The sequence below is a fragment of the Tenrec ecaudatus genome, chromosome 15 (assembly GCF_050624435.1).
Source record: "Tenrec ecaudatus isolate mTenEca1 chromosome 15, mTenEca1.hap1, whole genome shotgun sequence".
Lineage (NCBI taxonomy): Eukaryota > Metazoa > Chordata > Mammalia > Afrosoricida > Tenrecidae > Tenrec > Tenrec ecaudatus.
This window is the reverse complement of record NC_134544.1, coordinates 64759444-64786911: the sequence shown is the minus strand read 5'-3', so window position 1 is coordinate 64786911 and position 27468 is coordinate 64759444. Positions and strand designations below refer to the sequence as shown.

The window sequence follows — 27468 nt, the reverse complement described above, 5'->3', positions numbered from 1 at the left end:
AAACCCCCTGTATGAACAAAGTACTCGTTGACTAAAGTATGTTTAAATGAACATTATTTTTTAGTAGCACAATCATTTTCATAGAGCCCCTACATTAAACAAGGTGATTTTAAGTTTTTAAATAACGGATGTAATAAATAGATACTAATGAATTTTGGTAAAGCCTCTGTCTAACTTCCAGCAAATGAGTAGTGTAAGGATTAAACAAAAAAAAAAATCTTTTAAAGACTACATATTGTATATACTCGTGTATAAGCCGAGTTTTTCAGCACAAAAAAAATGTGCTGAAAAGATGGAGTTCGGCTTATACACGGGTCAGTGGTACCCCAGCGAAGTGTAACATCTCACTGGGGGCCCCCTGGGGTAACAGGACAAGCGCCTGTTATCTCGTGAGTGATTGCCATTTCTCCGCTGTGCATTCAAAGCCCTGCTGACACTGCAGGACTTTGAATGTTTGTTTACTCACATCTAACCAATCAGAGCCGTCCTATGACGTGTATCTTTGAATAAGCCTTTTAAAGACCGTGTGCAAAGGATGTGGCATGAATGGATGTCATCTGGTCAAGCCCGACTAACAAAAGGAGGAAATCTCATGAAGCCTGACATAGAGTTAATAGCAAAGTGGGTTCGAGATGCATGGGAAGACATTCCAGAAGACATGGTGTGACATTGCCTTCCAGAAATGTAATATTAGTAATGCTATGGATGGCAGTAAAGACTGCGCTTTGTATGAAAATGACAGCAGTGATGGTGATGACGGCAATCTCAGTGAAGACAGCGTCTGTGATGACCTCACACCAGCTGAAGCTCTGCACTGGGATACGGATGATGATGAGGAATCCAGTTTTGAAGGATTTTAACTCTTTACATTTTAGGTTGGTTTCTATTAGCTCAGGGAATAGTACTCTTAAGGTATCATTGTTGATACCTTACTGTTTTTGTTGAACCTATTTTCCACTTACTGTGCTGGTTTACTAATGTTAAATGACTTGTCCTTTTATTTATGTTTTTTATTTAAAATAAATATTTAAATACATTACCCCACTGATGTCTCAATTTTTAGTAATTTTCATTTGTTTTGATTATTGAAACTCACCAATAGCGTCTGCATTTTCCACCCTCGGCTTATACTCGAGTCAATCAGTTTTTCTGGTTTCCCAGGTACTAATTAGGTACCTCGGCTTATACTCGGGTTGGCTTATATTCGAGTATATACGGTATTAGTTTTTACAAACTTGAGAATGAACTCAAACTATCAGTTTATACTACACACTGCCACTAATGATACTGAGGGTCACAACCATCATAGAGAGCAGAGTAGAACTTCTCCGATTGGTTTCTGAGGCTGTAACCTTTACTGGAGTAGAAAGTCTCATCTTTGTCCAGTGGAGTGGCTGGTGGGTTTGAACTAGTGATCCTGTGCAATGAGTACCCCATTACATGCCCAGGGTCCTTCTGATGAGTTATCAGAAATATCTTTCGAGACTAGCTGTCACTGTGGATCTTGGTATGTACCTTAAAAGAGTTTAAAGAATGGTGGCGATGTGTTGGGCTGCTAACCATAAGGCCACCAGCCACTTCCTAGAGAAATATGGGGTTCTCTATGTCCATAAAGTAGTACAGTGTCAGAAAGCCACAGGGGCACGTCTAGCTTGTCCTACAGTGTTGTTGTAAGTGGGCATAGATTCAATGGCAGTGAGTTTGGGGTTTTTTGCTCTATAGCACTACTATAAGAAAACTTATCATGCTGTCTACCTGTGTACATGAACAAAGTTTCTCAGCAACATAAGGGAGCTTCAAAAAAACTTTGGAAAAATTCCATTATCTTATAATTCCATTTTTCCACAAACTTTTTGATACTCCCCTCTTATTCATAAAATGAAAATCAGAAATAGTACTGGTATTTAACTCTGTTATACTCTAGAAATAGGAAACATCTATTCACAGAAATATGAACTATTTTTAATGTTCAGTTAACTTCTGTTAATGCATTTACAATAGATTTACTAATTTTTCAATTGTATATTAATACATTTAGTAATAATTTAACTAGATAAATTTAGCACTTAAGAGTTGTATTGCTCCACAAAATTAGAGATAGAATTAGATTATTCTAAGTAACCAATAAAATATTATAATAGGATAAGATTCTATACTGGTATGAAAGAGAAATACCAGTCCAAGGAGAAAATTAAGGATGGAAAATTTCTCTCCAGTAATTAAAAGCTTTCCAATACAGTTTTTTAAATGGATCATGAAGGGTATCAAATCCCTTTGGTCTTTGGATTCTGATCCTGATGTTTCATTTTACATCTCATTTTTTTCTGATAAAATAGGAATTCTCTCCTCAGCTGTATAAACCAAGCCCATTGCCATCAAGTGGACTTCAAATCATAGCATCGCTACAGAGAATAGGAGAACCGCCCCATGAGCTTCCTTTACAGAAGCAGAAAGCCACCTTTCTCTCTGAGGAGTTCGGCTGGTAGATTCAAACCACGGAACTTCTGGTTAGCAACCAAGAGCTTTCACCACTGCATAACCAGGACTCTTTCTCAGTTGTATAAACATAGGATGAAAAATTTTGGATGTGAACTGATCAGTGTGCAAGAGAAGGCCCAGATTTTCAAAATCATTTTACTGGATGCACACAAACTTAAAAGCTCAAAGACCATCCAGAGTCCATGCCCCACAAATCTTGGAATGTATCTGCATTAACTCTTTGCTCAGCAAAGCCATTTCACTAGAGCCAAATCTCATAAAGCAAAATGGATCCATGTATTTTCTGCAGTTTATGATGCAATACAGCCGCTATAATGAGTAAACAATTCTGTTTTCTGTTCTGAAATATCCAAAATTCCTCCAAAACACAAACTCCACTGGGGTTAGGTGTCTTGAAGATGAACATTCCCCTCTGTTCTTTATTCCTGTCACTTAGGAGCTCATCATGCTCTTTGGCTTTTATCAGAACCATCCATCCCCCTCACTAGACTCCTAACTAGCCAATTAAAAGGAAAGCATTCAAATATTTCCAAAGTCTTGAGACAGAGTAGATTAAGTGCATGATGTGTACACAGCCTGTCCAATATAGACTATGCTGTCCAAAACAGACAAAGCACTCACCAAACCCAAAACACCGAATCTACTACTGGCTTCAAATCAATTCTGACTCACAGCATCTCTCTATAGCAGTGGTTCTCAACCTTCCAAATGCCACTAATCTTTAACACAGTTCCTTCTGTTGTGGTGACCAACCCCCCCAACCATAAAATTATTTTTGTTGCTACTTCATAACAGTAATTTTGCTAGTGTTATGAATGTGACCCCTTTGAAAGGGTCATTTGACCCCAAAGTGGTCACAGCCCACAGGTTGAGAACTGTAAGCTTTACAGGAGCAGAGAGTCTCATCCTTTCCCCTCTGAGCAACTGATGAGTTTGAACCACCATCCTTGCAGTTAGCAGCCAATAAAATGTGATGACATATAGCCTGTCCATTTATATAAAGCTCTACCATTAGAAATGAGACATATTTAATAGATTGCATACATTTGTTTAATTTCCCACCGGATTTTAAAACTCACCTACTACATGAGATGGTTAAGGAAGAGGGAATCATGGGGCGGGGAGAGGGGGAAGAAAAAGCCTAGAACCTCACAATGAGGTATGGGAATAAAAGGTCAAGGTTTCACTTCTTGAATCATCTTTAATACTTCACACTTATACCTTCTGGTCAAAATCCAATTTTTCAGAAAGCCATTTTCAAAATACAACAATGAATATGAACTACTACACAGAAAAAGGAGAGAAAGGTGTCAAACTACCAGCTACACAATCATCTCATCAAAAAAATAACTAACTAAATAAAACCATGGTCTCTCCAATGTCTAAAGTCTATCCCGTTCTGCATACTAGAAGTAGAAAACTACAATCCTAGAAAAGTCAAGAAGGGAAAGGAAAAGCAAAGAAGCACTTGCTACAGAAAGGCAATCCATTTTAAGGAGGGTGGGTGGCTGATGGAGGCTTCCTTCCTTTCTTTTCTGGAGTAATGCCTGACTTGAGCATGACTGCCGACAAGGCAGGCTCCTCTCGGGCTCTGTCCAGATGACCCTGGAGAGGTTTGCTGACAGGTCTTTCTTCCTACATACATACCTTCAAGTGCCCTTGCTGGCCAGGCTCAGGGAGCAGTCCTGCTCTACCTCACTAATTTCGACTTTCTGTTCCTACTTATAAATAGAAGACTGCTTTCCTGTATGCTCCTCAATGTTTTATAGATGTGTAAGCCCCTTAAGAGAAAATCCTCATCTTGGGCTTCTTACATCCTCCATATCCAGCATGGGGCAGGAAGGGGAGGGACCTCAGCACAGAATTCATAAATGAGGCCTCTTGTGAAGAAGGTATAGCCATCTTACAGAGGCAAGAGGAACAATTCTACTTCATGTCACTCTTAGTGTCAGATAATTCTTTAGTTTTGGAAAAGGTTATGCCTTGCAAACAACTTTTTTTTAAATAACCAAATGCCTACCCCTAACCCTGTCTAAAGTTAAGCCTAAACCTCGCAAACAACTCTTGAATATCCCTTAAATCACTGACAATTGCTCCCCACTGTGTTCAGGTATGAAAGAATCATGAGGTGGTATTTAATGGGACACTCAATGAAATAAGCATTTGCAAAGCAGACCAGGAGGCATTTTTTACACTTTGAAATTTAAGAATTTGATAACAATGTTCCTAATTATAAAGAAATAAGAGAACAGTCACCAGGTGGTTAGTAGGTGCTTTTATTTAATTTAAACAGGCTTAGGAGGACTGAAGGGGCAGGTTAGCTGTACATGAACTTCCTAACTCAAAGTTGAAACCCTGACGACCAAAACCAAAGGAAGCTAGGAAAGACCCAAGGAAGTTTACAAGTGCCAAGACTTTACAGTTACGAAAGTATTTCTTAAATTTAAGGAACTGGGTCTTCATAACATTTGTGAGTATTAACATTATAACATATTGAAAATTATTTTAATTTATTTATTTATTTTTAATGGGGAGTTAATACATATATCGTATTGTGCCATAATCCAATCATGTAAAGCAGACTTCTACAATTGCTACCTAATCCATTTCCCAACATTCCTTTCCTTGCTGGACTCCTTGACATCGTCTCCCTTTCACCACTGCCGCCACCATGACTGTACCCCCAGCCCCAAACCCTTCTTTTACTTGCTGTCTCTATAAGTTGATCAATCCTGGGTTTAGTATACCAAAAAAGAGAAAAACATATCACATAACTTTGAGAGGGTGACCCCTAAACACATCCAATATAAACCCTAATATAACAAACAAGAGACAAAACAAGGCAAAAAATATGGAAAATGTTGAATACCAGATCAGGTTCAGCATGCATCATAAGGGGGAATCAACTTACAAGATTTTAAATCTTCAAGTCAAGTTTATCCCTTTGATCTACTCATCTCTCCAATATATTCTGAGACTGCCCAAAAGCTACGTAGAACAACACCAAGCATGAGAGCTCACCATGGCCTTGCCTCCTAAATTTCAGCTTCATACAGTTCTCAAATTTAGTGAGAAACATTGCATTTCATTTTCTCTCCATATAGTCAAGAATTCTTCAAATATGAGGATTTAAGGATCAATTTTCATCTGTTCCAACAATTACAATTTTACAAATAGTGCTGATACAAAGTCTGAATCGTTTTTAAATATCCCTCTGACAAATATGTATATTATCTTAATAATCATTTTATTCTACTTTTGCTTTTTTACAATTTAGTTTTATATAACTCCCCAATGATCATATTTAAAAAGTGATTTAAATAAGCAATCAAACATTACAACCATTATAGACTATAATAATGTATACCAAATAGATCTTTCCCATGGAGGATGAAATCAGACCCTATGCATTGGGTTAGTTTAAATCCTTCAAATCAAATTGAATCCTTTCTTTCCCTTGTAAAACTTCAAAAGAAAATTCAATTTGTTCTAGAGAAGGTGATTAAACACCAATCTCCATAGGTCTGCTCACACTCCACTTGAAGTGAAAGGTCTTAAAATAAATTGCTGACCTGGGTGGCATTCTGCCCCTTAGACTACTAATGCACACAGACAAGAGATTTACAAATGTATTTTCCCTTTCAAGGAAAGTTGGTGCTGCGTTCTTTAAACCGATTGGCTGCTACCCGAAAGACAGGCAGGGAGAAATCTATGCCTACTTTCGTAACCATTACAGCTGTGAGAACTTGATGGGAAATTCTACTCTGTCCAACAGGGTCACGCTGAGCACTGGGTTTGATTTGTGGTTTGCACACCTTTCACTTTAATGAGACATTCAGATGCCAAACAGCAAAGTACAAACACACGATTCTATCTAAAGGATTTGAACCCACATAGAAAAATGTTATTATTTTATTCTGTTTGTTCATGATAAACTATACATAATATCCCTAACCAATTAACTTCATTCAAGTTACTAAGAAGGAAAGTATTTTCTCTTCAAAGTTACTATATCATAGGGCTGTAAAATATCACTAACTATAATATGCACTGCTGGGCTACACAAATTTTACAATAGTTTTTAACACAAAATTAAAAATCATACCAAATGCACACACTACAGGTAAAAATTATGCGTTGGACCCAACAGGTGAGAATAAGAACATAGACAGTAGGTCTCAGAGGCATAGGGAGAAAGAAAGCCCTGAGGGCCAAGAATAATTCAAGCTACTGTCTAAACGCAATCCTAAAGATGGATTAGGGTGTTGGTTCCACCGTACTTTTAAAACGGCAGTCATCATTTGTACCTTAAAGTACTGCTTTGGTGATTTATCAAATATATGGAAATAACTGTGCTTACTACCTAGGTGGGATCCATGTTTTCCCATGCTCTCAAGAAACCAGAAAACAGACAGTAACACTATGCACTAGTTTCACCCATGAAAGAAAAGTTGGACTGGTGTAAATCCCTATCTCCTGGAGTGTGCCACCATAAAAGAAAATGTACGAGGCAATGACTCAAGGTAAAACTATTACATTGCTAGTACTGTGGCCACATAGAATGAGCAAAGGCACAGACATTATCTACTTTTTGTAGATGAGGCGACTGGCCACTGAGATTGAGAAACTGACTTTGATAGTCAGCATGAAAACTCAGGATGAATCTACTGTCACCTCCAGAGTAGGTGACGATACTCTGGAGTACTCTGACCCAAAGACCAACAGTTTGTGCAAGTTTCTTTTCATATATGTTGGCTTAGTATATTTGATATCTAAAGCAGACTCATGAATGCCACTGACTAACCCTATCTGAAGATAAGGAACTTAGGTTATTAAAGTTTAACAATTTTCCCCTCAAATTACAGTACGTGAAAAATAGGGTTCTTTCAACCTCAACTTCCTACTTGTCCATGTTGCTGGCTCCTTCTAAGCTCTGTTCTATAAATCAAAAGCATCTCATGTTATATGTGCTAAGTTCTAGCACACCCCTGCAAGGAAAACTGACTGCAAAGGGGCCCAATTCTCCATCCCTTTACAATGTGACCTTGTAGCCACACCTACCAAGAGGTGAAGTCTATCCCCTCCTCCCTTGAAGGTGGGTAGAGTTCTGAGTGGCTCAATGGTTAATACCCTCAAATGCTAAATGAAAAGTTACTAGTTCAAGTCCACCCATAGGCAATACAGGAATGTGGGAAGAAAAGCTTGGCAATCACAGTCATTGAAAAACCTAGAGAGCAAAGTTCTACTTATACCCACAGGGCATTGCCAAGAGTTGACTCAACAGCATGTGGTTTGGTTAGCTGATTTTAGGCTGGCCTAATCTATGTGTAACCTCCTCTCTAGGAGATGGGCAATGGGAAGGTAGGTGAAGGGAGATGCCGGGCAGTGTAAGATAAGATAAAATAATTATTTATAAACTATTAAGGCTGCAGGAGGAAGGGGGACAGGAGAAATGGGGAGGAGAAAAAACGGAAACCGAGCTGATTCCAGGAACCCAAGTAGAAGGCGAATTTTGAGACTGACGAGGGCAACAAATGTATAAGGGTGCGTTACTCAATTGATGTATGTATGGATTGTGATAAGAGTTGTATGAGCCCCAATAAAAAGATTTTTAAAAAAGAATAAGGCAAAAGTAACAACGTGTCCTTCCCAAGAGGCCTGAGCACATTTCTGTTCCCACTCTGGAAATCCTGTAGGCTGAAGAATGAAAGATCGTAGTGAAGAAAGCCCAGCTGTCCCAGCCAGGTCATCCTAGACCAGCTTACAACTAGCTAATCCTAAATTATTAAGAGAACAGAGCCAAGACCAGCTGAGTAGAGACATACATATAAACTATACTAAGCCAAGCTTAGATCAGCAGAAACACCCACAAAACATGAAACACAGTGACTGGTTGTTATAAGCCCTAAATTTAGGAAAGGTCTTTTACAATTCTGACTCATAGCTACCCCATAGGCAGGGACAGGCAAACACCCTGGAGACAATCCTGACCCATGGTGACAGATTAAAACCTCCCTGTAGGGTTTCCACAGCCACACATGGTTATGCAAGGAGATCACCAAGTTATTCTACTGAAGATCAGCTGTTAGGCTCAAACTATTGACCTGTCAGTGGACAAGCTGAGCACTTACCAACTCCACCACCAGGGCTCCTTTCACAGAGCAAAATCTAACCAACATAACTTATTTCCCAATTTGAAGAGTATTTTTAATCTGCCCAAAGAAAATTTTGTTCAACCAAAACATTTAAGATCATTTTATTGGGGGCTCTTACCACAATCCATACATATATTCATTGTGTCAAGCACATGTGTACATACATTGCCATCATCAGTGTCGAAACATTTTTTTCTACTTGAGCCCTTGGTATCAGCTCTTCTTTTTTGCCTCTCCCTTTCCTAGCCTCCTTCCCTCCCCACCCTCCTTCCCTCCCTCCCTCCTGAACCCTTGATAATTCATAAATTGTTGTTTGGTTTGTTTTATGACTTATGCTGACCACTGTCTCCTTTCACTCACTTTTCTGTTGTCCATTCCTTTGGGAGGGGGTTATATGTCAATCATTGTGATCAGTTCCCCCTTACTCCCTCCCTTTTCCCCTCCCCTCCTCCTATTACTACTCTCATTATTGGTCCCAAGGGGGTTATCTGTCCTGGATTCCCTGTGTTGTGAGCTCTTATCTGTACCAGTATACATGCTCTTGTCTAGCCAGATTTGTAAGGTAGAAATAGGGTCATGATAGTGGTGGTGGGGGGCATTAAAGAACTAAAGTTGTATGCTTTGTGGGTGCTCTCCTGCACCCTGACTGGCTCATCTCTTCCTTGTGACCCTTCGAAAAGGGGATGCCCAACTGATTACAGAAAGATGGGCTTTGGTTCTCCACTCTTCCCTCCCCTTCCTCATTCACATCGATATGATTTTTTTGTTTTGTTTTGGGTCTCTGATGCCTGAAACCTGATCCCATGAACACCTCATGATCACACAGGCAGGTATGCTTCGTCTATGTGGGCTTTGTTGCTTCCCAGCTAGATGGCCACTTGTTTATCATCAAGTCTTTAAGACCTCAGATGCTATATCTTTTGATAGCTGGGCACCATCAGCTTTCTTCACCACATTTGCTTATGCAGCCATTTTGTCTTCAGAGATGGAGTCAGGGAAGGTGAGTGCCTAACCAAAACATTTTTATGTGTTTCTATCTCCCTATGCAAAAGTCAAGGATTCCTGATGGCACAGTAAATTAAGCTCTAGGCTGTAAATCACAAGGTCAGCATTTCAAACCTGCTAGCTGTTCCACAGGAGAAAAATGAGCTTGCCTGCTTCCATAAAGAATAACAGATTCAGAAACCTTAAGAAGCAGTTCTACTTTGTCCTGTATTCCTATTAGTCAGAATCAACTCCATGGCAATGAGTTTGGTATTAGTTAATGCAAATTTGGCTTAACAAAAAGATATTGATGCTTTTCTTTTTGTTTTGTTTTGAGAATTATTGAACCGAGCTATAAAGACCTCCTTACCTTCATACCATTCTTTGTTCTCCATTTTAATGAGCTTTGAAAATCCCATTGTGTCATTTAAGAAGTATGAGAAATGGTTACATACACAGAAATTGCATTGGGGACACTAATTCATATGTTAAGATTTGGAACTCATATTTATTGCTGGCCCACTGCCACTGTTGCAACTTTGTCCAAAAAGCTTTGATAAACTTATAATGCTATATAAAATGCACTAAGATAAATTGAAATAAGGTGAGAAAAGTAGATATTTTTTTCTTTACACTTCTTTTATACAGATCAAGGCTCTGAGAATTACATTATTTTTTGCCTAGACAGCATTCCTTTTCTTCAACTGGAAATAAAACCCATCTTTCCCTGGAGAAACCTCCATTTTCCCACTCTTAATCTTACGGTTTGTGTGAAAGAACCATGTCCCTAATTCAGGGTGGTCCACACTGAACATGAAGTTAAAGTGGAAGCAAATGTCACACTGAGCCCAATGGTTTCTGCTGCTACAGAGCATCTCTCTCTGCAATGGACTTTCAGCTGGAGGGATTTATCCTGTTACTCCTTAGACGCTTTACGTACATAAGATAGATTCTTAAAAATCAAGACTCAGAATCTCGATGATTGCACTGAGCCCCTGGTACCACTGGTTTTTCTGTTACATCAGCCATCAATTACTTGTTTGGTGCTGGCCAGTTTTGCCTACCTTTGGATTAACAAAAAAGTCTGAAACTACCATCTAAACACGCAGGACAAAATACAGGGCAGATAACTATACAGGAGAACTGCAACTTTTCCTAGCATTGAGACACTGGAAGAAAGCACCCTAGAAGATAATTCTACATCATAAATAAAAATGACCTCAACATCTTTCAAACAGATGCATTTAAGAAGGCATTTTCTTACAATACACCTCAATATATATAAAAAGGAAACACAAACACACACACATATACACACAGTTGTCATTATCAAGTTAATTCACTCATGGAAACCCTATGTATGTCAGAGTAGAATCCCTGGTCCACATGGTTTTCAATGCTTACCAGTGCTTCCCAAAGTAGGCACATCACAGAGCACTAGAACAATCTAGGGTGAGAGCTGCAAAATCAGACACACTTTATCCTGGATTTGGGGCTATGAAACTAAAGGTTATTGGTGTCCAGACGCACTGAGTAATTTCTATTTATTTATTTATCAGAAAAGGAGGTGGTAGGCAAATAAGTTTGGGAATCTATGGTCCAGACCAGGGGTTGGCAAATGGTTAGATATTCCTCAGAGCCATTTAAAAATTATTTGAGAGCCATAAACAAAATTCAACAAATAAATGAAACCACCATTATCTGAATAATATCCATTCTTTTTTTTAATTTTATTTCAGAGCCACATGTATATATCAAAAGAGCTGCATATGGTTCAAGAGCTGAAGTTTGCCAGCCCCTGGTCTAGAACACTAGCTCATTCAGAATTTGATGGCCAGGCCTTTCTTCTGAAGTGCAATAGTGTAGACTTAAACTTCCAGCCCCTTGCGTAGTAGTAATTGCTTACCCAGATACACCAGAAACTCTTCCAATACATGTGGATGATATCAAATTCAAGTATAAAAAAGTAAAAGGCAACTGTGGTGTGTGTGTGTGTGTGTGTGTGTGTGTGTGTGTGTCCAGCGGTACAATACAAGGCAGACCCTAAAGGTTCAGATGACCTGGCTTCATTAAGAGTGGGAGCAATTTATTCCCTAAAGTCTCCATTGATTCTCTCAGCCAACTTGCTGCAGGCTACTATGCAGCAGGCAAGTTAAGAATACCATATGCTCTCAGCATAGTTAGCCCGATTAGTACAGTTATCCCTTGATGGCTAACTTAAAGAATGGACAGTCAAGTACATCCAAAAACACCTTGCAATAAAAGTCTGGAAGTATATTTCTGAAAAATTAGCCATTTATTAGCTCCCTTATGGAGCACAGTTATATTCGGACACACATGGCATCAACCATGAGTTGGAATCAACTTCAAGTAACTCTGCATGGTATCTAGGACATAGATCATATTTGATAATCTGGTTATCACTTATTACTATCAATTCTGCCTGCAGAAAGTAAGACTTGTCTATGTTGTCAATTTTGAGGTGGAAAAATCACAAGCTGTGGCCATTTTGGTTACTACTAAGCCTACAAATAGTCACCACATTCTCCAGTGTGGAGGAAGAGGGAGCTTCTGAGCGCCCAGAAAAGAAGAGGAGGCCTACCTGGAACCCATGGGAAGCACCTCAGGTTCTTCAACATCCCTTCAACACCATTCCCTCTGAGCACACATCTCATGCTGTTAGGCAGTCTCTCAAATATGACCCACTGTTCTGGGCATTTCTCCCATTCTCATCTTCGAAAATGACCCACTGGTCTCTACACACTATCTGACATGCTAACTTTAACCAAGATCCATGTGGATGGCAATCCTCTTTCTCTGTCAGTGACTGGGAAGACCGTCTGGGTCCTTAAATCAAATCTCTCATTTTACAAGTAAGAAACTGATGTTTAGGATGTCAACTTGTAGAGGTGACAGTTATTTATGGATGACATATTTAAGATGATTTAATAAGTCCCCTGTCCTGACTATATCTTAGCAAGCACTTTCCCCTATGGCCCAAATGATGTGGTAGTGGAAATTTCAAGTGCTTTCACAAACTTGCACCCCATCTTACGGTTCTTAAGCCATTTAGCAACTACCATAAACAAATTTCCAAATATTTGGTCTGAGTTTATGGTTCCCCTAGGCCAATGAGTCTATAATGCCTACCTGTGTCAATGAATATGATATAAAGGAATAAGTACTGAAAAATTATTTTCCAAAAATACATCTTTTTTCATAATTTTCACCAAATGAACACCTCAAAATACCAGCTGAATCTGCAAATTTACAGACCTAAAACCACCTGTGATGTGATTACTCTGAAATGTCTGTTATTTCACTCTATCATAAAAATTTAAGACTATCTCCAAGTGGAAAGATGAGTATGGAGCAGAACATTTTCTACAGCATGTCTTGTTTCATAATTCACTTTCTCTTTTGACACAGAACGGCATTGCTTCATAAAACACTTTCCCTTCGATTACAGGGCTTAAAACGTATGTGCTGTTTCTCAGATGCATTCTGAACACTGTTCAGAGAGTAATGGAGCCTTGGTGCGGAATGGTTACAATGTGGGCTGTAATCCAAAATCAGCAGTTTGAACTACCAGCCCCTCCATCAGGAGAAGGCCAGGATTTCTACTCCAGTAAAAAGTTCCAGTCTCAGAAATTCACAGAGTAGTTCAACCCTGTACTATAAATTAGCATCGACTTGATGGCAGTCAGTGAGTTGGAGAAGATGTGGTAAATCTGCACAAGGACAAAGTTTCTGAGTCACTACATGTGACTGGTAGTTACTCACGCTTACTGAGCAGAAAATGTTTCTAAGGCGTTCATTTGCCCATTTACCTGGCACCACAGCAGAGAATCAAACTCAGTAGGTAGGTAGAGTCCAGGAATCTGCATGTTCAATATAGCTTTGAGGGAGTCAACACTGCACATTGAACGGCGCTAGCTTCTCAAGGTGCCAATCCTGAGGTGAATATTTTTCAAGTTTCAGGATGTGTCTTTGAAAAGACAGCAAAACGAATGATGGTTTATACCTGTGTAACATGTATGTGAAGAGCCCTGGTCGGGCCGGGGTTACATGGGGTCAGCAGTTCAAATTCACTAACACCTCTGCAACAAAGACCGGGCTTTCTACTCCAGTAGAGAGTTACATCTCAGAAACTCACAGGATCCTACAGGGTCACCAGCAGTCAGAATTGTCTTGATGGCCCGAGTTTGGTTTGGGTTTGGGTACTCATATGGACATAACCGCTATATGAAAGTATCAATATTCAACCCTTCACATTCATATGAACAGTAATTTCATGTTGCAAAACCTACAATGTACATGAAAACATGAGAGATTTGACTAGAGATAAGTAAAATTAAGTAGAATGCCATTGTTATAGGGGTATTTATTTGTAGAAACAGGATCAAAACTAGGAATACCTAGCTTCACTGTGAGGCCGCAGTCCTTTCTGCAGCTCCTCAGGGCCCGTGGCTAACACCACTGCCTGCACCCCCTCACCTCCCACCCTGATGCCACATCCTAATGACAAAGGCCTGGGTTCCCAAGACACTGATTATCCTACAAGGGAGTCTTAATATGATATACCGCAGTCTTCTGTCCGCTAACCATTCCTGGAAACAAGAGATGCTATTTACAAAAGTTTTACCTATAGGATGACTAAGGGCCCCTGGTGGTGCTGTAGGATTAGACACTGGCCTGCTCACCATAAGGTTGGTGTTTAATACCCCAAGCCACTCCATGGGAGAAACATGAGGCTGTCTAATATTATAAAGATTTACTGTCTTAGAAACCCTCTAGAGAGTCACTACAAGTCAGAATCTAATCAATAGCAATAGGCTTGTGTTTGGTTTTTTTTTGGTTGTTGTTGTTGTTTGATATATACAATGACTATAACTGATAGAATAGGGTTTCCACCAAATCATAAAAGATATACATAAAAGTATGACCATTTCTAATAATGCTCTGACTCAATATAGATATTTTAAGTCATCAACAGCAATGTGGACTTCAAAAGTCAAAGAAGCAGAGAATAGAGTTAATGAGACCGTTGTCAAAGTAGCCCACTCTGGTGAAGTGTTATCACTTGGAAGGAGCGGGCACAGAGGGAAATAAAAAGGAGAGCAGGCCTGTTATGTGATGGTCTGACCTTCACTTGGGGCAGCCTGGGCCCTGTATACTTAGTTTCATTCTTCGTCAGAAAGAAAAAGCAGCAGGATAATATAAATGATTCTGTCTTCCCAGCAAAGCCAGGGCTCCTTTAGTAAGGCAGTAACTAACTCAAATCCCCCTAAAGTAGAGTTATAAAAAGTCTACTGCACACTGAATTTCATTTTTACTGACCAGCAGTATATCATAATTCTTTATAGCAAAAACTGATTGATCAATTTTTATTATCCACAATAAAATTGCAGCACCACTTGTCCGTCTTTTTGTTGTACTGTGGTGTCTTGCTAGGAGCTATGTCACTGGTATTTTAAATACTAGCAAAACTAATAGGTTCTTGCACAGCTTCCCAACTAAGAACATGCTATAAAGAAATAATAGGCCATCCACTTCGGAGAGGTTAGCCACCGGAACCATTTGAATAGCAGCAGAATATAGTGCTAGAAGATGGGAAGGGGAGTACATTTCTGAAGGATGGACCACGAACCAAGTGGTAGTCATAAGAACAGACCAGGGAACACTGAATCTATTAAGATCACGAAAGGTGTGGGTCAGGGTTATATCCTCTCATCATACTTATTCAGTCTTTATTATGAAAATCTTAGAAAATTCAAAATAAACACAACAGTATGCATAAGTAATTGTGCTTTGTCTCTCAAAGGCATTTCATTCAATCATTTACTCTTTCATTCAGTAAATGTTTATTGAATATGCCAGACACAGTTCTGTAACTTGACATTGAACATTATCAATACTTATTTTAGGAGATTTGTATGTCTAGACAACAAGTCCATTTCAAGCACGTGGCTATGGCATAATATAAAGCACCGTAAGCTACTTAAAATGAGAAAACAGAGAAAGTAAGATCTATCAAAAAATGGATTGCATCGCCGTCAGAAACCCACCAGTGAACACAGTGTGATTCCACAGCTAGAAGTAGGAAGGAAGTAATAGGTTCTCCCCAACACCTCTAATTTCCACGGTTAGCTAAACTAAAAACATATTGTTTTCACTGTATGTCATACATCTGCTTTCTGCATATTGAATAGGAAAGAGATTAAAATGAATATTCACCCATTTGAAAGCAAACTGATGCTCTATAAGCTTTTATGCTTTGCAGCCCATAAAAAAGAAATGCTTTGCTTCTGCTTAGGTTGCTGCAGTTTGAAATAAATCATTCTGTTAAACAGTGGCCTTTTCCTCCAAGGGAGATTCTAAACCCATCGTTCTGACAAGCCTCTGACTCCTCCACATTCATCCCACTCTGTCGTCATGTTGCAATACCTGCTTCTTTTGCCGGTGAGCTCAATTTCCTCCTGGACTTGTTCTGGCTCTAAGTCCACTGCCAAAGCCTTCTTTTAGATCAGTGTTTCCCACAGTGGGAGATACTGCTTCCTGGGGTTGCTGGAAGGATCCATGGAGGTGTTGCAAAAGCAGAGACCTAACTTTATCCTAGATTATGGGATATAGTAGAAAAGTTTTTAATTGCAGAGATGCTAAACACTTTTACTGTTTTCTCAAAAGGAGTGGTGGGCCAAATAAGATTGGGATATATTTGGGAATCTATGTTCTAGATCATCTACCTTTCCCCTTGTCTCTCAACCCAGGCCTAGTAGCTGTATTTCATAAGGAAAGTGTTTTATGATTCAGTCTTTGAGTTTTAAACAGCACAAATAACTCAGATTCACATGTGAATTCACATCTCTTGAATATATACATGAAATGACAACAGAGTAGAATTAAATGTTTGTAGGTGTAAGTGTAACCTATGAGACACTTCATGAACACACTACACACCTGCACACAGCAGTCACTGCGCTTCTTTTTCTGGCCTACTGCTAATAAACTTAGGCAAGAAGACCTCAATGGTTAATGTAAACTCTCACTTCGTCGGCAAATATATGAGAATGTGCCCAAAAGAAACTGGAATATTTTCCCCCAAGAAACTTTGTATGTAAACAACCTTATCACCTTCAAAGTACTGTCCATTATACTTAATATATTTGTCATGTTTGCAATTCCATTCCTGGAAACATTTTTCAAACTCATCTGTTTGGATGGCTAACAGCACCTCCCTCGTTTGTTTTTTTTTCTTTTCATTTGATTTTGCTTGGAGGCTCTTATAGCTTTTATCACAATCCATACATATATCCATTGTGTCAAACACATCTGTATATATGTTGTCATCATCTTTTCCAAAATATGTTCTTTCTACTTAAGCCCTTGGTATCAGCTCCTCATTTTTTATTTCTCCTCCCTCCTTCATGTCCCCTTGATAATATATAAATTATTCTCTTTTTTTCCATGTCTTACACCAACCACTGTCTCATTTCACCAACTTTTTTACTGTCCATCCCCCTGGGAGGGAGCCCATACGTCAATTATTGTGATCAGTTCCCCCTTTGTCCAACCCCCCCTTCCCTTACCCTCTTAGTATCGCTGCTCTCCTTATTGATCCTGGGGTCAAGATAATTTAAAGGCAAGATGATGGTATAATAATAAGTATACCTCATACGCTTTAATTATGTGATCTAGGGAGTGGTCTGAGAGCGCTGGTCATGCAGGAAAAGCCTTGGTTACTATCCAGAAGACCAGAGCTTCCAAGTCACCAGGCATTCTATGGGAGAGAGCTGTGACAGCCTGCTTCTACAGAGAGGACATCCTCGGAGACCCTATGGGGCTGTCTGTCCTGTCCTATAGGCTTCTCCCAGTCAAGATGGACTCAACACCGGCTGATACCCACCTAATGGGTATGGGGTGGTCCTAATAATTGCTATAAGTTCAAAGTAATAATAAACCCCATATTATGTCAAGGATTCCACAACACTGCCATGTAGTATAAAATAAATGTGACAAAATACATGACAGAGTCACAGGCACTGCTAATATTTCGGCAGTTTGTTGCCTGTATCTGTCATTGAAGGACATGTTCGATTTCACAAAGAAGGGAAAAGGAATAGGTCAATCCACAGAGAGGACCATATGATCGGCCCCACTATAAGACACGATGTCTCTCAATGACCCATGGCCCTACAGGGACAACACTGGACACACAGTGCGGGAATTGTGCCTGATCTGACCCCACCACGCCAAGGCAAAAGACTGGAGGTGTGCAACAGAACAGCAAGGGGGACAGAGCAAAGAAGTACTGAGGGAATACCGAAAACAGACTTTGGGGCCAGGGCACAGCACCCCATCAGACTCGACAGGAAAATGCCCCTAAAGGTCAACAAATAGGCCTTGAACTATTTACAGGCTTTTCTCTTTTTTTTGTCATTTGTTTTTTGTTATTGTTTTGTTTTCATTTGTTGCCTTGTCTTGCTCTCTCTTGTTTTTTGTGCATATTATTATCTCTGCAGGTCTGTCTAGATAAGAGAGGCAGGATAAACAATCTGGAGGAGAAAACAATGGGGCCAACAGTTCCGGGGGGACACGGGAAAGGGGAAGGTGGGGGAAAGGAAATGGGTGCTAACAAATTCCTCATTTTTTTTTCTTCACCTCTTCTATGTTGCAAGGAGCGAGGTCAGGTAAGGTTCAAGGGGCAAGAGTGGCATAATGTTTTTGCCAAAAACTGAAACACTGAAATGACTGCGTGAGCAGACCACTGTAGTGGTGGCAAAACCAATCCCACCTTCCACAAATCAGTCCATTTTTGTTGCACGCGGTTAACACAATCTTTTCTCCACCTCTAAATAGAATGCTTGATTAACAATCTGACCTGGTGCAACAAAATCCAAACGCACCACCAGTTGACATTTTCGTAGCTGTTGACAGACATCCCGAATGAGGTTTGTCTTCAATTGACATTTCACCTTTTTGAAATATTTGAAACAAGAAAACCACTCGTACACTTGAGTTTTTGCCATAATGGTATCCTTGTAAGCTGTGTTCGACATCGTAACAGTTTCTGCAGCATTTGTCCCTGAGCAGGAAACAAAATTTCACAGCCACATAAATAGGCCATCACAAAAAATGAGTTTGAGTGAAAAAATAAATAATTACGTGTGATCAGATAGAACCTTCCCAGGTGACACCACTGGGAGCACTGACTCAGAGTAAGTAACGGGAAAATGCATACTAGGAAAGCTCTGCCCAGCGGAGCTGTTTTCCTTTTTGGGTTGGGTGGGGCAGCCCCTTGTATACTATTTCTGTCATTTCCAATAAACATGCACACATACAACAACAAAAAAGAGAAACATTAGTGAGACAGGTCTACAGCTGTGTTGGGTCACTGCCACAGGTAACACTATAATATAGCTAGTAGCATTCTAACTTCCACTTAAAGTTTAAAATTGTACTTTTACACTAAATACTTAAATGTATGGGCTTTCAGAGATCTTCATGAAGCCTATGAAAGTTACACAGTGTGCCTTTCTGCATCTGTAAGCAATGAGTTCTAGAAGCTCTCCGCTGGTAGCGCTGGGTTTCTCCTGCCGCTGGCAGGGGAGTTCAGGGATCCGCAGGGTATTACAGCAGCAGGAAAAGGAAGCCAGAGACGAGTCTGCCTCGTGAAAAGCACCCTTCAACTATTCCTTGGAAAATCTGATAACATTTTTAAGAATGACATCACAATCATTTTTATTTGTCTGGAGTGCTAAGTGACAGAAGCGCAATGATGACAGAAAAACCAGGCTCTAATTTAGGATACATAATGTCAGATCTTTAAAAAGACATATAATGAAAGCCTTTTGTTTCTTGTTTTAAAAAATTTGAAACTTGAGTTTATTTCGGAAGGCAAAGTTCCAGATTCTCACACTGAAATTTCAAATCTTATGTATGTTAGTTTCAGTTATCTAAGAAATCAGGTTTCTAAATTTTTAAATAGATGGATAACTTTTAAAAGTATGGTAACTATATCTTAGTCAACTTTGCCTATGGCCACCTACCTGCCTCCTCCACAGAGGTATCTTTAAAATAGTTCAGTACACAATCTTTTACTTGCACTAACAGGATTATTTTCAAACACAGAATAGGCTACCACAACCAAAAGATACCTTCTCTACATAGTGGCAACACTGATAAATGTCCAATGATTGACTGCAGCAGGAGAAGGCCAAGACTGGCTGTTCCCACAATGATGTACAGTCACTAGCGCTCCATAGTCATTGGCTTTGTGGTGTTCGTTTGTTTGTTCAGTCATTACAGCAATATTTTACCAAACCTTTACATCATGGTATGTAATAAGCCACATATTTATCAGATGTCAGAGTGATCTAACTGCATATTGGTCACTTGCTTGACCACAAGGACTCATGAAGTCATTTGGTTTTGTCCTCCTTTACTTTTCTTGTGTTCCAACTCTTAGCAGTAAAACGATTATAAGAGTGCATGGCTCCTCCCCTCTAAGATTATTAAAACTTGTCATGTTGCCACACCTTGAGCAAACATGCTTTTATTCTCATCCTTGTTGAATTCTTTTCGTTTTCTCCACATACACTCCCAGACCCTTAATGATACCCTAGTGCTGCCAGCTGCCTACCACAGGGAGGGGGCTGAGAACCAGGAAGGTTGATGACTAAACCGCTCCCTTTCCCCACCCAAGACCAGTCCTACTTTTTTTTTTTGCCTTGATTTTTTTTTTCAGAGTAACAGTGAAAACTCAAGCTGTCTGATGATGAAATTGAAAATCACTGCAATACTGTAGAAACTCCACAGGCTGCATCCTCTTATAATAGAAGGTTAATAATATTTTGTGATTTTTGGAACTTTCTCATTAGTGAGTTTGTAAAGCATCAATAATTAAAACTTCTATAACATATAAAATAAGTCTCTTTTGTATTCCATAAAGATAATTACCACTGCGAGGTAAAACTGTAAGAAAATTTGTGGACAAAGACTCTTAATTAGAGTACATTAAAAGTATAGTGGATACCACCCTTAAGAAAAATGTGATATGGTCAAAGAAATATATAATTCATTAAAATGCCCAGCTCCCTAATTGAAAACGTTGTCTTAAAATATTTAGATAATATGTGCTCCTTCTGGGAAATCTAAAATATAGTTTCCTTTACCAAATTAGAGGAAATTAAACTCATATAGCCTAAGTTTTCTAGAATTAAAATTATTATATAACTAGGAAAATGTTTAATACAGCTTATCAATTTGTAACATACATACTTGAATTTTAAAACCAATGTTTCTAAAATCGAAAGGCTATGCTTTCATTCACAAGTTGTTGTTGGTAATATTAGTGGCCATCAAGTCAGCTTCAATAGACAGCGACTTTCTATAAAACAAGGAGCGCTGGAAACATAGTGGTACCATGTTGGGCTGCTAACCACAAAGTCTGTAGTTCAAAATCAGCAGTCACTTCACAGGAGACAGACGAGACTTTCTACTCCCATAAAGCATTACAGTTTCAGAAACTCACAGGGCAGTTCTAGCCTGTCCTACAGGGTTGGTGTGCATTGGCATAAACTTGATGGCAAGAAGTTTGCTTCTGAGTTTATATAAAACAGAACAAAGTGTTTCCTGATGCTGTACCATCCCCAATGGCATGTTTGAATCAATCAATGCAGTTCATCGAACAAGCCATCTCACTGAAGTATTCCTTCTTAGCCATGAATAAGTGTGTGTGTGTGTGGGGGGGGGGGCGGGGTAAAGCCCCGGTGACAGCTACGCATTGGGCTGCGATCCAGAAGGTCTGCAATTCAAAACCACCAGCCACTACTTGCAGAAATATGGGTTTATCTACTCCCATAAAGAGTGACAGTCTCAGAAAACACAGAGGCAGTTCTATCCTACCCTACAGAGTTGCTATAAGTCGGCATCAACTTTATGACAGTGAGTTTTGAGGGTTTGGGTATATATGTATGTGTATATGTGTATCTATGTCTATGTATACTATATAAAAATTAGATCATTGATCTAATATAAAACACCAAACTCATTCCCATTGAGCCAATGCTGACTTATAGTGACTTGCTTTGGATATCTGAGAGTGCAACTGTCTATGGGAGTAGAAAGCCCAGTCATTCCCCAAAAGGAGTGGCTGGTGGTTTTGAACTGCTGACCATGTGGTTCCCAGGCCAACGAACACCTCAACACCTCTAGGGCTCCCTTATCTAATATATTAGATAAGATAATATATGAGATGTGTGGATGGATACATACACTATCAATTAAGACAGTATAACTAAGAAAACAGATATATAGATGTAGACACAGATAAAGATATTGCTTAGTTTTCTAATGCTGCCTTAATGGAGATGCAACAAATGGATAGTTTAACAAGCAAACATTTATCTTCTCACAGTTTAGAAGGCAAAGAGTCTGAATTAGGTGGGAAGGATCTATCTGCTATCTCTGGAGAAAGGTCCTTGTCTTTTCAGTCTCTGCTTACTGGTTCCTTGAAGAGCTCCCTGGTTCTTGGAATCCAGCTCAGTTTCTCTTGTTTATTTTCTCTCTTTGTGCCTCAAAGACAATACACTCTATATTAATCCCATCTCATTCATATAACGAAGACATCCCTTCCCCAACTGGAATTATAACTCTGGTATAAGAATTAGGATTTACAGCACATATTTTGAGGAGGCATAATTCAGTAATTAGTACATACCTATCCATCTAACACTAAGTTATTTTCTAAAAGCTATAAAATAATCCTTTAAAATATGAATTTAAAACCTAAACTTTTTCATGATGAGAAAAATTGCTCAAGCAATTCTTTACATATGTGGAGACTAAAAAAAGAAATTATCGTGCTCACAGATTTAATTTTGTATTTTCATTATATCAATAAGCAATCTATTTTAAACTCCATAAAAACTTAATATTACACACTACTGTTGCTCATCAAACAAGTATCTATTAGAGACCTGTTCAGTGATTACAAATTGCTCTACTGGAGAAAGATGAAACTGTCTGATCCCATAAAGATTTGTTTATGTTCCATAAAAGGTCTTGGACACCCTATGTAGCTATAACTCAGAATGAACTCCATGGCTGTACGTTTATTCTGTGCCTGGGGAGCCCTGGTGGTGCTGGAAGGTACGTGCTAGACTGCTCACCACAAGATCAGTGGTTCAAAATTATCAGTTGCTCCGAGGAAGATGAGGCTATCTGCTCTGGGGAAAATGTACAGCCTTGGAAACACTAAATAAAGTGGTTGTGACTCTGAATTGACATGATGGCAGTAGACTAGTTACTTGGAAAAGAAAAAAAAACTACCAAATAAACCGATTCTTTTTGCAAAGGGATATTTGAAAACGTATTATTTTGAAATAATTTTAGACTTAAAGAAGAGTTATACAAATAGAACAGAGTGCATATATACCTTTCACCCTGTTTCCCCTAATGCTAACACTTGACATAAGCATAGTACAATTTCAAAACTGAAAACCTCATATTGGCACATTACTATTCACTAAGCTAAAGATTTTTAAAGACCCTAAGTTTCCCTTCTAATGTCCTTTTAAAAGAACATTTTAAAATAAAAATTATACTAATTCTTAATCTATTCCACAACGCTCTAGTTGAAACAAAGGGGCAACTCTGTAATTCTTTTTTCTGCAAACCACAACTTGCCTAACAGAACTATCAGCCCCAACATTTACTAATAAAATAAGCATGTTATTGCACTATATATTAAATATTATGTTTTACATATTAATTATAATATGTATTAATATAGTTAATAGTTAATATATTAATTTTGCTTTAAGAAATTGGATCATATAGGAATAACCTGCTAACTGCTTGGCTTCTCACTATGAAACAAGAGATTCAAACAAAAGTAAAAGACTTTCACTTTCTTGTTCACATTTTGGCTACATGCCTACTTTCAAAAAATTTTAATGACAATTAAAACGTCTAGAAATAAAAAGATGAACTTCTGCTCTTTTGCCTAGCTATGTGAGAATTATAAAGAAGAAAAGCATTCTTCAATAAAAAGGGTGAAAGTAAACTGCTTATGCACAATGTCCTAATTGCTTTCTTTTCACGTCCAGTAAATTTAGCACTTTATTTTTATATCTATTATCAAAATTATGTGTACAGTCTACCTTCAGGAATGGTCAAATAGCAATGTTACTAATTCCCAACTCATTCCAAAAGAACACATGGGAGCTGTGGAAGGAGTGGCAGACTAGCTTAAGTATAAATCAGAGTTACCTAAAAAAGCTTCCACTGATCCCGTCCATCAGATGGTCTGTGGAGAAACCTTTATGGATTAATTTCACTATGAACCACCATGTCTATCTCATGTAGTTAATAGTCAATTCACACAATTTGATGACAGTTCATATTGATAATTTATTGGAAAACATACTGAAAGCTTTTTAGGTATAAGGTTCCATGTTAATTGTTTTGCAGGGCACCAAAAAGTTAAAATATAAATAACTCTCATTGCCTTCAAGGTGCTTTTCATCAAGCGCCTCTATTTCTGAAATATATTCTGTCAGGTGAAAAGCAGTCAGTTATTAAAATTTGCAGAACTGTACAAGCAAAGTCAATGCTATGCATAGCATCAAAATTAATTTCCCCTACATACCAAACACACACACACAGACTCCTCCAAAGGAAACATTGTCTCCTCACACCCAAACTACCTAAAATGTAAAGTGGCGAGATAAAAGAAAGTGATCCTCGCACACACAAAATCTGCCAATCAAAAGTGATTTTCTTTAATTCTCAACATTTCTAAGCCAGCTCTAACAGTACTCTTATTTACCCTTACCCAGTAATATGCCGAGACAGCGCTAGCTTTCCAAATCACAAGCAAGCGCGCTTCTATTAATGGAATATACCCATGCAAACAAATGAAAGTCTCTATTTCCTCCTAAAGAAAACACTGGCTGAATTTTCCTAAAAGTCACTTTTGCTTTGACTGATCATTTAAATCACATTAACAAGGAAAGCAGTCAGAACTACCTAAAGCCGAAATCTTTGTTTTCCCATGAGGTACCAATCATTTAAATATACAATATAAATATTGGTTTCCTCCTGTTTGCACACAAGTTAAAGCTCCCTTCAAATGATATCTGACACAGCTTAACTTTAAGCAAATTCCAGGCAAAGTTACTACTCTTCCTAAAGAGAAAGTCAGGAGAAGCCCTGGATATGAGTACTTGGCTTCCACTAAGAATGAATTAGAAGGCTTGAAATCTGGCAGTTCCTGCTACACTATTCACTAATCAGAACACAGGCCTCGATTTTATATGATATTTAATGTATCATTTTACAAAATCCGCTGGAGAATGTGTGCATTGCCAGTCAGTTAAGGATATCTGAAGCTTAAGGGAGGGGTATTTCTCTATTGAAGTTGACAGTTTAGGTTTCAAGGCACAGAGCAATCAGCAAGAAACTAACTACATGTTCAACTCCTCTGCACCCATGGTGGGTGGGCAAGGGTCGCAAATGTACACATGTCCCCACAGACTAGAGGGGCAAAGCGGCTTCGATGTATAATATATGCTGTTTATTGTTCATGACAGTCTTGAACCAGGAATTTTGAAAGAAAAGAAAATGGGGGTAGGGAGCCTAACTTACCTATTCCTTCCCAGTATGCACAGAAACGAATTTCAAACCCTGTTTAAGGCCAAGCAACGGAAGGAATTTTATTAAATCCTACAGGAAGCAGCCCGATGCCAGTATTGTCTGCCGACCTGAGTGATGAAAATCAACCGCGAGAAGACGAGTGCTAAAGTGTGTAAATGGGTGTCAGCCATCTACTGCGTGCTCCAGGTGACCAAGGTGGCGGCCAAGGGAAGCAAGATGCACAACATCCTGAGAGAATCAGCCACTTCTGCCCGACTCGGCTTCGAAGAACCTGCCAGGGTCAGTCTCCGGGGCTCAGAACGTCCCTTCGCGTGCACACACACACACACACGCACACACACACACACACACACACACACTCGATGGCTCGCCGCTGGCACACGCGCACCACTAGTCCCTCGCCCGTCCACCGGGCGCCGCCGACCACGGCGGCGGGTCAACAAGTTGTCCCCGCAGGGCGCTCGGTACGGTGGCAACGTGGAGCCGGAGCCCGCGGACGCCGAGGACCCGCCGCGCGGGCCCGGACTCGCGCCCGGGGAGGCCAGCCCCGCACGTCTCCGGGCCCCGCGGGCTGCGGCGCCAAACTTCAGGCAAAGTTTTCCACTGTTTCTTCAGGAGGCGGCCGGGGACCCAGGTGGCGGCCGCCCAATAGCTAAGAGGAGCCCGGGGCACGGGGGGCGGGGCGGGAGCTGGGGCTCCACCGCCCGGCCGCGGACTGCGGCCTCCCGCCCGCCGGGTCCCCAGTCTCCCGGGCTGCTCGGCGCCGAGGCGCGCTGCCCAAGCTCCGCGGGCCCCGGCGCCCCGCTCCCGCCCCGAGCCCCCGATCGCCTCGGGCAGACGACCCGCTTACCCCAAAACGTCTCTGCTCCCGCGGCGAGCCAAAGTGCGGCCAAAGTCACCAGCCGAGTGCCCAGGCGTCCCATGGTGCCGGGTGCGCCGGGGCCGAGCCCGGGCGACGCGGGGGCAGGGCGTGGGGGGCTCCGCGGCACCACGCCGGCCCGAGAGAAGTGCGAACAGTTGCCCAAGTCCGGAACTCTGCCTCCCGGGACGCGGGACGCAGGGCGCGGGGTCGTCCGCCGCCCGCCGGCCCCACTCCGGCCGGCGCTGACTGAGCGCGAGTGGGAGGGAACGCGCCCCCGGGGCCACAGTCTCGCTCCGCTCCCCGGCGACAGCCGCGACCGCCGCGTCTCCAGACGGGCGCTGCGGCGCCGCCGTTCCCGCGGCGGCCGCCTCTCGTCCTCGGCCGCCGCCTGCCCGCGGGCCGCGCCCCCAGCCCCAGGGCGGCGCCGAGTGGCCGGGTTCGCGCTGGGTCTGCGCCCGCGGAGCCTCTCCGACTGACTGACTGGCGGCCCGCAGGCCGGCCGGAGGGCGCGCCCACGTCACGCCGGCTCCCGCGCGGCCCCGCTAGAGGGCGTGCGTGAGTGCGCGGCGCCCGCCGCCGCCCGCGCGGCCCAGACCGCGGGGGTTCGGCCGGGGTCGCCGCCGCCGCCGCCGCCGCCGCCGCCGGTGAGGCCGCGCGCGGAAGCCGGGGGAAGGGGGCTCCGCGCGCTCAGCCTCGCGCCGCCCGGAGCTCTCTTGGCTTCGGGCGGCCGACTGTGGAATGGGCCGCGCCTCCTTGAGGGAAGTTTGTCGCCGGGTCAGGGCCACCAGTAGTTTGTGAAAGCGGACGGGGGCCAGAGCCGCAGTGGCCTGAAGGCCGGAGGACGCGGTGACAGGCCGATCCGGAAGGCTCCCCAGCTGGGCCAGCTGCACCCCAGAAGTTGGGGGGGGGGGTGTCCGCGCTCCGCGGGAAGTGTGTGAGAAACACAAGGAAGGCGACCGCACAGACCGCCTCCTCCCCCCAAGGAGGCTGGGCCGCGAGCTCTGGGGGCGACGGGGCTTCTCCCGGCCTCGGGCGGATGGCCCGGCGTCGGGACGCGACTCGGGACCGGACGGGCGCGCCGGGGGCGCTGGAGCCTGCGCCCACCCGCCAGCCCAGCGCCGACGTGCGGGCGCAGCGGGAGCTCCGGGACCCTGCAGCCGCCGCCTGTCCGCGGAGCCCAGCAAAGCGGGACGCGGGAAGGCGTTCTGAGAGTTTATTTCGCCTTTGCCCGCGGGCAGTGCATGGAGGAAAGCGGTGCCTGGGAGGAATGCACGGACCTCTCTGGGTTGTCGGGAGCTGGTGCAAACT

The 27468-nt window shown here is 41.5% G+C and overlaps 1 protein-coding gene across 7 annotated transcripts in view; it reads right to left on the bottom strand.

The window, feature by feature from the left end:
- PTPRM (protein tyrosine phosphatase receptor type M) overlaps positions 1-26663 on the bottom strand; it is a 901381-nt gene extending 874718 nt beyond the window's left edge. For all 7 annotated transcript variants that reach the window (XM_075533118.1, XM_075533119.1, XM_075533122.1 and 4 more), the window contains exon 1: positions 26149-26663. In XM_075533118.1, coding sequence (XP_075389233.1) covers positions 26149-26221 — 73 coding nt within the window. In that variant the 5' untranslated portion in view covers positions 26222-26663. The remainder of the gene's footprint in view (positions 1-26148) is intronic.
- Between the last annotated feature and the right edge of the window lie 805 nt (positions 26664-27468).